We start from the raw sequence: 13,101 nt of genomic DNA on the forward strand, positions 1-13,101 counted from the left end.
TACTTTCACTGTAGGTTAATACATGTGACAATAATAAATCAAATCACACAGACAGTGACCCAAGGCAAGAATTGACCCCAGGTCCCTGGCGCTCTGACACAGCAGTGCGAACCACTGTACCACCCGAGAGGGGATGGAATGAGATTTAGAGAAACTGGAAGAAAGGAGAGATCGGCTCACCGGTGTTGTATAGTAAATCAGTTTATTGAATCATCTCTGAATAAACTCTGCAGCCAAATAAAGATGTCCCAATTGTTACATGATACAGGCCATTTTCCCGGCTGTGGATTAACCCAGGGTGCTCTCACAAGTTAGGCTGCAGTCCCTTAAATACAGTACTTGGTCACATTAACTGAAATCGACTGAGCAAGCTCCAACTAAGTTAAAGAATATTAAATATTCTCTGCAAATTCGTCAAGAAACTGTCCAGCCGTTGAGAAACTGTGTGTGAAGGGTCGTGAAGTTGAAAAAGGAACCCGCTTCCAAACTGTGGAATTCATTAGGAGTCAGCAACAGAAAGAAACTTACCCAGTCCCTCGGCTTGCCAACTCTGGGTGGCCGTATACCTGGAGGTGTCGACACAACATCGCTGGCACCTTTGCCGAGGCAGCGGGAAGTGCAGACAGAGTCAATGGCTGGTTTGAGTGATGGGTTGGGCTACGTTCACGACCTTTTGTAGTTCCTTGCGGTCTTGGGCACCTGGTCAAACAGCCACCTCTCCCCGTCGCCAAATTTTACAGGACAGACGACAAGTTTAAAGACAAACCAGCGGTTTCTCTCGGTGGGGGGGGGTGTTGAACATCTGGGAGGTCAGCCCTGAATCCCTGGGTACTCCGACCCTGGTGGGTTGGCAACCCTTGGTCGGGTAGAGGGCTGATGGAGGGAGGGAGGAGACAGCTACGTACGACTGGACTGCCGAGATGCCAGTGCCTTCCCCCCCTGCCCCCTTCTGTGGCCCTGAGCGGCGACAGCGAACAGGAATAGGGGGTGATCATCCAAGTGGAACGTAGCACATTCCCTAATCCGAGTCTCTCAGAACCCCGCGGAGAAATAGCACTGAGGGGGGGACAGGGAGCAGGGACACTTGGCAAGATGGGGGGACAATTTTTAAACAGGGGAAATAAATAGACCAGTACCCGAGATCTTCTCAAGAGGAAATTACGTAAGTGTGTGAAAAAAAAAGGGGTAGAAAGCTGAAAGGCTGGGATGAGGTAGATGGAATTGGGATGAGGCTCAGTGGGGAGCACAAACACCAGTACGTTGGGCCGAATGGCCTCTCTGCTCGAGAATTCAGGTTCAGGAACTGGAGTGGGATAGGGGGGCTAAGGAATGTGAGAGGTTCACCTCTAGAGGAGCCGCCATCTTGAATCCCACCAGTTGGGTTCAATGTTAGCTTCCAGTTGTAACCAGAGATAGTGCAATGAGGATCAAAAGGAGGCGCCACTTTCGGCCTGCTCCCCAGGTCCAGAGATCATGGGCGAGGTTCTCCCATTTCCTGCCGCTTGCTCGCGGTGGGATTCTCCAGACCCGCCGCTGTCAATTGGAATTCCCATTGACGTTAGTCCAGAAAAGCGGGAATTGGAGAACCCAGGCCAGTGTGAATGGCTGGAGGATTCCGGCCAACTTGTACCATTATTGGAAAGGTCAGAGAGATGTTTTTTTGTAAATGGAGGGGGGGGGGACGGGGGGGCTGCTCTGTGCCTGAAAACATTTTGGGGAGCTCCGTAGACTTTCCCCACTCTTTGGGGGCAGAATTGGAACCCAAGGCAGCCATATTGGGCACAGAAATTCCAGCCAACGCCCCCCTAGAGGAACCCAAGAACAACGTATCCCACCATCCTTCCAAGTGTTGGATAGGAAAAGATGGGGTGGGTTTTTGGTCCCAGCGACAAATAATCGGAAACTGGGAAGGTTGGATTTCATTTTCCGCCTTTGGACAAAGACACAGTTTCTCAAAAGTTGCGACAATCTCTTCAGAACAGATTCTCCCCATTACCCCCTCCCCAAACCTGGCTATAACGATGTTTGGTAATATTTACTTACAGCTTAATAAACATAACTATTTAAAATATATATTAATACATATAAAATAAGGATTTGGCATTAAGTTAAAACCCCACGATGCAAGCTCACTCCAGCACAGGGCCCATGTTCCTACTGTAACTACTCCCCTCCCCAAGAGGGCGCAACAAGTCTGGCCCACAATAGTTTGCTTGCAGACACTGAGCCAAACGCTCTCTCTCGTACTCACTGCCACCTGTGATGGAATTATTCCTGAAGTCCCATTACAAACCACCCCCACCAACACTCCAGCCATCAACTGGCCAACACATCCATCCGTGTGATGTACGGCCTTCCTGCACCAATCAGAAAGCAAGAAGGCTCTTCACCCAACAGGATGATGCTTGACTTGCCAGCCAATCAGCTTCCATTCTCCCCATCCCAATTTTAAGCTTGTTTATAGACAAATGTTCAAGGAATATTTTCCTTGCTCCATGCCCCGATGTTTTTTTTCCCGTTAGGGTTAGGATTAGCGCTGTTCTTCAATCCCAGGCCCATCTTGGAGGTGTTGGCAAACCCCCATCAGAAACCCGCCCCCCCCACCCCCCTCCGAGCTGCTGCGATTCCTGAAACTCAACCCTGAGGCTCCTTCCCAAACCTGGGGCAGGAACCACCACCATTTGCACAGGGGTTTACCATAATAATCAAACTGGAAGCCATATCTCTGCACGGACAGCGAAAGATCGACCCGACACATCTCTCCAGAACTGAAGCTGGTAGATCAGAGGTTCTGCCTTGAGCTAAATGATCATGTCAATGACCCAAATACTTTCTTTTCCATTCATTTGTGGGACATGGGTGTCGCTGGCTGGGCCAGCATTTATTGCCCATCCCTAGTTGTCCGAGGGCAGTTGAGAGTCAACCACATTGCTGTGGCTTTGGAGTCACATGTAGGCCAGACTGGGTAAGGACGGCAGATTTCCTTCCCTAAGGGACATTAGTGAACCAGATGGGATTTTTGGTTTCATGGTCATCAGTAGATTCTTAATTCCAGATTTTTTTTTTACTGAATTCAAATTCCACCATCTGTGGGATTCGAACCCCCCAGAGTGTTAGCTGAGTTTCTGGATTAATGGTCTCGCGATAATATCACCAGGCCATCGCCTCCTCGTGGTAGTGGGGCAAGGGCTGGCGGGAGGGAGAATTTGGTCTTGATCACAACTAAGTGACTCTTGTCACCACAGTTGGGGCGGAATTAGGTTTGTGATGCCCTTCAAGGCCAAATAGTCCAGCGCCTCAAGGCCTGATAGCAGTACCCTAGCATCTGGTGGAATCATACAATCTCTACAGTGCAGAAAGAGGCATTCGGCCCATCGAACCTGCGCCAACAACAATCCACCCAGGCCCTATCCCTGTAACCTCAGTATTTGCCCTGCTATCCTCCTGACACTAAGGGGCAATTTAGCATGGCCAATCTACCCAACCTGCACATCTTTGAACACTAAGGGGCAATTTATCACAGCCAATCCATCTAACCCGCACATCTTTGCAGTGTGGGATGAAACTGGAGGAAACCCAAGCAGACACAGGGAGAACATGCAGACTCCGCACAGACACTGACCTGAGCCGGGAATCGAACCCGGGTCCCTGACGCTGGGAGGCAGCCGTGCTAACCACTGTGCCGCACCAGTTAAAGGGCTTCCAGTTTGATTAAAAAGCAAGAACACCCTCAAAGGCTTATCTCTCTAACTGCCTTGCCCAGGCAACATCCCATCCTCAGCCAAGTCAGATTCTCCAAAACAATATTAATGCATCATATCATTGGTACTTTATAAATGGTTTATAATTATTTGAGGACAGATGCTTAATTTTTTTGGAATACAACTGATGTGGTCAAGGGACTGTCTTTGGATGGAGTTGAGGAAGCATTTTTAAAGAGTTGGAATTTTCTTTCCAGTTGCAGGGCTGGTCTCAGTATCTGTATTTTGGGCCTATTCTGGGTTGGAGGTTTTAGCCACCTTGGCTGTCGGGGGAGGGGCAGGGCAAGTGGCTTCCCTAAAGCAAAGTTAAAGTGGGCACTGCGATCAATCTTGTGTAAACCCTTTCCATCACTCACTGCCAGACAGATGTGCGGCCTAGTCAGCTGCCAAACCACCGGCCGCTCAATTTTCCTTAGCAACAAGCAAGTCCGTTCACTCGCCTTCCCGAACGTCATGATGGCGAGGGCCCAGGTCTCAAACAGACCCAGAAAAGCCACTCGGTTTAACCCTACTGCCCTAGGTACTCCCCCCAGGGGAGAGGCATTATAGAATCCCTGCAGTGCAGAACGAGGTCGTTTGGCCCATCAAGCCTGCACCAACAACAATCCCACCCAGGCCCTATCCCCAAAATCCCATGCATTTACCCTGCTAATTCCCCTTAACACTAAGGGGCAATTTAGCGTGGCCAATCCACCTAACCTGCATATCTTGGAACACTAAGGGGCAATTTAGTATGGCCAATCCATGCAACTTACACAACTTTGGACAGTTAGGGGCAATTTAGTGGCCAATCCACCTAACCTGCACATCTTTGGACATGAAGGGGCAATTTCGCATGGCCAATCCACCTAACCCACACATCTTTGGACATGAAGGGGCAACTTAGCATGGCCAATCCACCTAACCCACACATCTTTGGACATGAAGGGGCAACTTAGCATGGCCAATCCACCTAACCCACACATCTTTGGACATGAAGGGGCAACTTAGCATGGCCAATCCACCTAACCCACACATCTTTGGACATAAGAATCTTAAGCTTCTAACTATTTCTCAATTGGCTGCAAGATGGATTGATCAGAGCTCCCTGGCCTGGGATTCAATGATTGTTATCCATATTATGGCCAACTTATTGATAAACTGCTGGGAAGTGTGGTGTCCAATAACAGACAGATTTCTTTAGACAGATCACTGATGGGCAGATTGATTCAGTTGAAGGAAAGACAACACGCAGACATTAAGATGGGTCCCAGCCAGCGTTTGCCAAGAGGCAGATTGCGGCCTTATCACTGTCACCATGGCAACCGGCCTTACTACCCACATTTTCATGAATACTCAAATGGATAAAAGTGCTGGAGGAAAATGGCTCTTACATTTAATTCCTCCATCTAATAATTTAAATGTTAAAATTGTGCATGGCACCATCATCAGCTGGGAGGGATCAATAATAAAGCAAACTGGATGGGGACGTGGGAAGGATGACAAGTTATTGATCGGATCAAGGCCTTCAGGCAGAAACACTGGACCTGGAGAGCAAAATTCAGAGTTGGAGAGGTCAATTTTACACAAATTTTACGATTTGGATGAGAATATAGGAGGCATGGTTAGTAGGTTTGCAAATAACACCAAGATTGGTGGCATAGTGGATGTGAAGAAAGTTATCTCCAATTGCAATGGAATCTTGATCAATTGGGCCAGTGGACTGACAAGTGGCAGATGGAGTTTAATTTAGACAAACGTGAGGTGATGCATTTTGGTAGATTGAACCAGGGCAGGACTTATTTAGTTAATGGTAGGGCGTTGGGGAGAGTTACAGAATAGAGATCTAGGGGGACAGGTTCATAGCTCCTTGAAAGTGGAGTCATAGGTGGACAGAGTGGTGAAGAAAACATTCGGCATGCTTGGTTTCATTGGTCAGAACATTGAATACAGGAGTTGGCACATCTTGTTAAAGTTGTATAAGACATTGGTAAGGCCACACTTGGAATACTGTGTGCAATTCTGGTCACCCTATTATAGAAAGGATATTATTAAACTAGAAAGAGTGCAGAAAAGATTTACTAGGATGCTACCAGGACTTGATGGTTTGTGTTATAAGGAGAGGCTGGATAGACTGGGATTTTTTCCTCCGGAGCGTCGGATGCTGAGGGGTGATCTTATAGAGGTCTATAAAATAATGAGGGGCACAGATCAGCTAGATAGTCAATATCTTTTCCCAAAGGTAGGGGAGTCTAAAACCAGAGGGCATGGGTTTAAGGTGAGAGATATAAAAGGATCCAGAGGGGAATTTTTTCACACAGAGGGTGGTGAGTGTCTGGAACGAGCTGCCAGAGGTAGTAGTAAAGGCGGGTACAATTTTGTGTTTTAAAAAGCGTTTCGACAGTTACATGGTGAGATGGATTTAGAGGGATATGGGCCAAACGTGGGCATTTGGGATTAGTTTAGGGGTTTAAAAAGGGTGGTATGGACAAGTTGGGCTGAAGGGTCTGTTTCCATGCTGTAAACCTCTACGAATTCGCCTCAGTGGATATAAGATGGTGGTGGTAGTGGGGTGTGGGAGGGGAATGGGTGGGGGTGGGAGGGGAATGGGTGGGGTGTGGGAGGGGAATGGGTGGGGTGTGGGAGGGGAATGGGTGGGGGTGGGAGGGGAATGGGTGGGGTGTGGGAGGGGAATGGGTGGGGGTGGGGGTGGGGGTGGGTGTGGGAGGGGAATGGGTGGGGGTGGGGAGGGAATGGGGGGGCAGAGTGTTCACATTGGCTGGGGAGGACAACATAAAATTGCACAGATGGGGTTCCCTCCAGGGACCCGTCCACCCAAGGGGCCCTGGTAAATTGTCCCTTGGTGTCCTAAGATCTGCTGGTTAGGTAGATTGGCCGTGCTAAATTGCCCCTTAGTGTCCAAAGATGGGCAGGGTAAGAAGTCTCAGAACACTAGGTAAAAGTCCAAAAGTTCCACTCACCCGGTGAAGGAGCTGCGCTCCGAAAGCTCGTGATTCCAAATAAAGCTGTTGCTCTTTAACTGGGTGTTGAGAGACTTCTTACTGAACTCACCCCAGTCCAACGCCGGCATCTCCACATCAGGGCCCAAGATGTGCCGGTCAGGTGGATTGGCCGTGTTAAATTGCCCCTTAGTGTCAGGGGGACTAACAGGGTAGATACGCGGGGTTATGGGGATAGGGTGTGGGTGGGATTGTGGTCTGTGCAGGCTCGATGGGCCGAATGGCCTCTTTCTGCACTGTAGGATTTCTATAAGTGCTGACTCATTGAATATCCCATCCCAGATTCCTGCTAAAAAGTGCAAAAATAAAACTGAGCAATTAATTCTCGGCACAGGGAAGGTCTCGTACACCGGGTGGTGGTGGGGGGGGGAGGAATATTCCTGTGTGGGAACCTCGTCGGGGGGAGTCTGGGTGGGGCGGGTTTGAGATGCGAACAGTACACAATACATATGAAATTGACATTGGTTAAACTGCCTATCACAAAATAACTATGTAATTTGGCATTATTCATTCAAGTAATCGTTCCGTCACAAAACAATTGCATTCCGGCACTCGGAATAACGCACAGCCCTGTAAGCCATACCAACGTGAGCGTGGGTGGAGATGCCGGGAAGTGGGAATGGTTTTGAACGTGGCACTGATAACGCGAGCGTGGAACCCTTTCGGTATCGGACGAGGGGCTGGGAGCTTCCAAAATCTTGATTGTCAAGCCACTTCCTGGAAGGAGACAAGATATACTTCTTCGTATTGACGGAACTGGTGGAGGGTTCAGTTCCCACCAGGAAGCCCCCACCACCTCCACCCCCCCCCCCCCGCCCCACCCACCTTCCTCCCCCACACCTACACAATCTCTCATTAATTAGCAACCCAGGCAGTGCCAGCTGGTGCCAAGTTTTGGTCTGCTGGGAATCACACCTCAGAAGACACCCCCCCCACCCAAAACCTTCCCCATCCCATTGACAGATTGGCTAAGAGGTTTGCGGAGCCGACCCCAGGTGGGACGCTCCATCTACGGGTAATGTTTTGGGTGGAATGGGTAGGGGGGGGGGGGGGGGGGGGGTGGAGGGAGGAGAGGGTGGCCCATTCCTACCCTCACCCCCTCAGAATAAGAAAGCGGGCGTGAAGGTGGCAATTTCTCAGACAACGGAAGTGCGGAATGGTTTTGTGGCAAAGCACTTTCTCTCTCTCTCTCTCTCTCTCTCTCTCGAGCTATCTCAACACAGGACATCCGACTCCTGACCTGGGACCCAACACAGTGAGCCTGAACGGTCTTGGATCTGGCTGGGGGAAAGGTTCCAGATCTGGAAGGCCATGAGGTAGAGATAAACCCGTGTCTAGGCCGTGACTGAAAGCACCTCCCCCCCTCCCTGCACCTTCTCAGAAGTTGGGAGTGGACTTGGGGGAGGGGGTGGTTTTTGGAGAGGTGGGGGGGGGAATCTAGCTCTGTCTACTTTTCACCATTGGTGGTCAAGGCACCCCGCCATTTTCCGAACAATTGGCCCCTTGCTTCCCATAGATCCCCATCGATGGCGTAAAGTCCCGGGGAACGTTCTCCGGTATCCGGCATGTGACGGCGCAGCTTCGGAGCAATCTGGCAAGTTCGCTTCCTATTTTGTGGACATTTCAAAAGCCTTACTATATATACTCTTTACCAAAATACCTCTTAACTACAAGATTTTGAATATACAGCGTTCCCTAGCCTACCTTAAGTCTAAGGATTAGGTCTCGTGCCACCTTCTCGGCCTGCAAGCCGCGACCGGGTTTACCTTAGTAACCAGGATCCCTGGCACGTCTGGCCAGCATTTGCCACCTCTCGTGTCTACACTCATCGGCTAGCCCGGAGACACCCCGAAAGGCACAGGCCCCGGAGGAGTCGGGTCTGTCTTCCGGGGTTGTTCCGGAAAGCCTCGCCGTTCCGAAGGGCCTGGCTTCCGGGGTGTACCGATCGACACGGCCCCGAACAACCGTCCAGAGAAAGGCCCGAAACCTCCAGATTCGGTGAACTGTCACGGAACCCAAGGTGCTTCCCTCCTGATGGGGGGAAGGGCTAAGCAGAAAGGCTCCGTTTCCCACGACTTGGACACATTGTGCGCTAAGTAGATTTTAAATGTGGAGTTTCAGTTCTCCGAAAAATGGGAGGGGGGGGGCGGGGTGGGAGAAAAATATTTGCGAGGAATGGAAAATAAAGAAATCAATTATAACCCTTGGAATTTGGTGTTTGGTGACACACTTGGTTAGTATGTGCAGAACCGTCCTTTGTTCTACGCTTTTGGAATGTGACGGAGAGTGGGCGGCGGGGAGGAATTCTTTTATTATTCATTTGAGGGCAGCGCTGGCTGGGCTGAATTTATTGCCCATCCCTAAATGCCCTGGAGAAGACGGTGGCGAGCTGCCTTCTTGACCACTGAGTGTCTCTCGCTCGGCTCTTTCAGAGAGTCAACCACATTGCTTGGAGTCACGCGTAGGCCAGACCCGGGTAAGGACGGCAGATTTCCTTCCCTAAAGGAGGGGGGGGGCATGAGTGAATGGCTCTTTACTCTTTGAGATCTCTCTGGTTACTGTCTGCTCTGACTTGGGATGGGATTTGTCACGAGGGTTTTTGGAAGTGCGCCGAGGGGGTCCCCAGATGGGTTCACAGTTAAAAGCCCTCTCTCTCTCTCTGTGGTACTTGCGAGGAGATCTGTACTCGGGGCTTTTTTCTTCAGCCTTAAGTCCATCTTGACCCATGGACCCTTGGCCTTCACTGAGCTTCCCAATGTCAAAGTCTTAATCAGATCAAAGAACAAAACCCAAGGGGTTCTCTCTTCAGCGCCACTGTCCAATGGCACTTCTCAAATGCAAAATACAAATGTTTCTTAGTGGTTACACAGTTCAATCTGAAGAGTTTTTTTTTTAATATTCCTGTTGCTTCCTTAGAGCTGGATCTCAAACGTTTTCTGTAGGTCGGTAGAAAAGGGGTTAGTTGGTAAGGCCCCGCTCCGCTGCTGGGACTTTGACTCGAGGGAGGCCCACTGCGCCTCAAACTGGTCAGCCTCCTGCGCCATGGGCAGCTGGGCGGGGTCCGGAGGCCAGGCCCCGCGCCCCACGGCGACGCCGCCAGGCTGGCTCGAGGCCGTGGAACCGTTCACCTGCCGAGCGGGCCTAGGCTGCAGGCCGGCGACCGGGCCCGGCGACGCGGTGAGGCCGAAGGCCGGGGGGAGGGAGGCGGCCTTGCCCCCGGCCGCCGGGTGGGCCTGCTGGCCGCCGGCGGAGGCGCTGCCAAAGGCGTTGGCCACCATCTGCGAGGGGGTGATCCCCACCACCGGCACGCTGGGGGCAGGGTAGGGCATCCCGTTGCTCAGGCCGGGGGCGTAGGCGGGCACGAAGGCGGGCTGCATGGGCCCGTACAGGCCAAGCGGGGCGGCGCTGGGGTCAAAGGCCACGGGGAAGACTGGCATTCCTGTCGGCATGGAGACGGTGGTGGGGGCCAGCGGCTGTTGCTGGGCCCGGGCGGCCTTCGCCACTTCCTGCAGCCAGCGCTCGGCCTCGGATGGCGTGCGTCGGTGGCTGGGCTGGAACAGCGAGCTCACTGTGGTTGCGGTGGCGGCGGTGGTAATGGCGTCTCCCCATCCTCCGTTCCCTATCGAGAGAGGAAACAAGTGCAGCGTGAGTTACACCTCGTGCAGCAATCCCACACCCCCCCACCCTCCCCCCGTGTACAGAGCTGGACACCCTTCCAAACCCCCTCCTGCACACACAGACCACCCCCCCCACATCCTTCCCCCTGATCGTCAAGCCAGGATCTGTTAGGGAATTTGGGCAGCGTGCTCAGGCAGGGAAGTGTAACTGTTCCAACGTTCTCCTGAATCCCTACACTGCAGAAGGAGGCCATTCAGCCCATCGAGTCTGCACCAACTCTCTAACAGGGAGATGTGGAAGACAGGAGACAGAACATCAAGTACACCCCCCCCCGCCCCGTCCCCATAACCTCATTCATTAACTCACCGATGTCCCTAACTTACACATCCCCTTATCTCGTTAATCTTAATTTACAAATCCCTTAAGGGGCAATTTAGCACGGCCAATCCACCTAACCCGCACATCTTTGGACTGTAGGAGGGAACCGGAGCACCCAGAGGAAACCCATGCAGACACGGGGAGAATGTGCAGACTCCACACAGACATTGACCCGAGGCGGGAATCGAACCTGGGTCCCTGGCACTGTGAGGCAGCCGTGCTAATCACCGTGCCACCCAGTCTCCTATCTTCCACATCTCCCCTCAACACAAGTTTTACCTCATTCTCCTTCCTAAGTCCTGTTCACCCCTCACCCACCCCGTGCTCACTCACCTACAGAGTTCCCCCTCTGCTATCACCACCATTTTAAACTTCTCATTCTGGTCTTCAATTCCTTCACGGGCCTTTCCCCTCCGTTTCTCTGTAACCTCTACCAGCCCCTCACAATCGTCCCTATCTCTGTAACCTCCTCCAGCCCTCTACACTCCTCCCTATCTCTGTAACCTCCTCCAGCCCCTACACTCCTCCCTATCTCTGTAACCTCCTCCAGCCCTCTACACTCCTCCCTATCTCTGTAACCTCCTCCAGCCCACTACACCCCTCCTTATCTCTTTAACCTCCTCCAGCCCTTTACATTCCTCCCCTATCTCGGTAACCTTCTCCAGCCCTTACAATCCTCCCTATCTCTGTAATCTCCTCCAGTCCCTACACCCCTCCCTATCTCTGTAACCTCCAACATCCCTCTACAGCCCCTCCCTATCTCTGTAATCTCCTCCAGCCCTCTACAGCCCCTCCCTATCTCTGTAACCTCCACCATCCCTCTACACTCTTCCCTATCTCTGTAATCTCCTCCAGCCCACTCCGCACAGAGTGTGACCCGAGCCTGGGAATCGATCCCGGGTCACTGTGAGGCCGCAGTGCTAACCACTGTGCCACCCCACACATCCCGGACATTCTCTCTTCCACCTTCTTCCTTTGGGATAACCATACAGAGGTCTGGAGTCACGTACCAACCAACTCAAGAACAGCTTCTTCCCTGCTGCCGTCAGACTTTTGAATGGACCTACCTTGCATTAAGTTGATCTTTCTCTACACCCTAGCTATGACTGTAACACTACATCCTGCACTCTCTCCTTTCCTTCTCCTCTATGTACTCCATGAACGGTATGCTTTGTCTGTAAAGCACGCAAGAAACAATACTTTATCCCAGTACATGTGACAAAAATAAATCAAACCAAAAGCAGCAGCAGAAGGCGGCCATTCGGCCCATTGACTCTGCCCTGCTGTCAATCTTATCTTTCCTTCCTGTGGTCCTTAGGGAAGGCTCTTACCCTGAGGTGCGTGGGGCGGTAGTGAGGGAGCAGTCACTGCGATTGAGCTGGGAGCTGGAGTGGAGGAGAATGGGTCACAGGAGGGTGGTTTGCTTGATGCCGTGTCTATCGGGTTACAGAAGGCGTCGAGGTCTGGCTCGTTGCTGGGCGATATGTCAAATTCAGCCACTGGCGGAGGGAACGAAGGAAGAGTTAACTCGGGGAGAAAGCCAGGCTGGAAGTTCAGCCCCGTCCGGGTGGAGCAAAGAACTCCCAATACCCCAGCGGGCTGGACAGACAGCACCCGGCCAACAGCTGGAGAACTTCCAACCTTCCCTCAATCCCCAAGACGCCCCCTCCATCACCCTGCCTCCCTCACCCTCCCTCCAAACATTCCTCCCTCACCCTCACCCCTCCAAACAACCCTCCCTCCCTCCAAACATCCTCCATCACCCGCTCTCCCTTCAAATATCCCTCCTTCACCCTCCCCTCTCTCACCCTCCCCCCACCCTCATCCTTCATATCCTCCATCACCTTCCCTCACCCTCCGCCTTCCCTCACCCTCCCGCCAAACATCCCTCCCTCACCCTCCCTCCCAACATCCCTCCCTCCCTCCAAACATCCTCCATCACCCACTCTCCCTTCAAATATCCCTCCCTCACCCTCCCCTCTCTCACCCTCTCCCCACCCTCCAAACATCCCTCCCTCACCCTCCTCCCTTCTAACATCTCTCCCTCACCCTCCCTCCCTCCTGAACATCCCTCTGTCACCCTCAATCTCTTTCGGAACATGGGAACAGAAGGAGGCCATTCGACCCTGTGTATCTTTTTGCCACTGATTGAGATCATGGTAGATCTGTGCCCCAAATCCCTTATTGGCTAAGAAACATTTATCAATCCCAGGTTTAAAAATTATCAATCGATCGAGCAACAGTTGTCATTTGCGAAGAGGATTTGAAACTTCTCCCACCCTTGGTGCCTTTCTCTGGGCCAGGATTTATGGCTCACCCTGAACTGCCCTTCATTTGAGAGTTAA

At 51.9% G+C, this 13,101-nt stretch overlaps 1 protein-coding gene across 1 annotated transcript in view; it reads right to left on the reverse strand.

Annotated features, from left to right (window-relative positions):
* Positions 1 to 7,954: 7,954 nt before the first annotated feature.
* numbl (NUMB like endocytic adaptor protein) overlaps positions 7,955 to 13,101 on the reverse strand; it is a 39,934-nt gene continuing 34,787 nt past the window's right edge. The window contains exons 6-7 of the mRNA XM_080218196.1: positions 12,088 to 12,255; positions 7,955 to 10,379 (exon numbers count right to left, since the gene is read on the reverse strand). Coding sequence (XP_080074322.1) covers positions 9,673 to 10,379; positions 12,088 to 12,255 — 875 coding nt within the window. The 3' untranslated portion in view covers positions 7,955 to 9,672. The remainder of the gene's footprint in view (positions 10,380 to 12,087; positions 12,256 to 13,101) is intronic.

This window comes from Carcharhinus amblyrhynchos, unplaced genomic scaffold, assembly GCF_965287045.1.
Source record: "Carcharhinus amblyrhynchos unplaced genomic scaffold, sCarAmb.v2.hapA scaffold_37, whole genome shotgun sequence".
Lineage (NCBI taxonomy): Eukaryota > Metazoa > Chordata > Chondrichthyes > Carcharhiniformes > Carcharhinidae > Carcharhinus > Carcharhinus amblyrhynchos.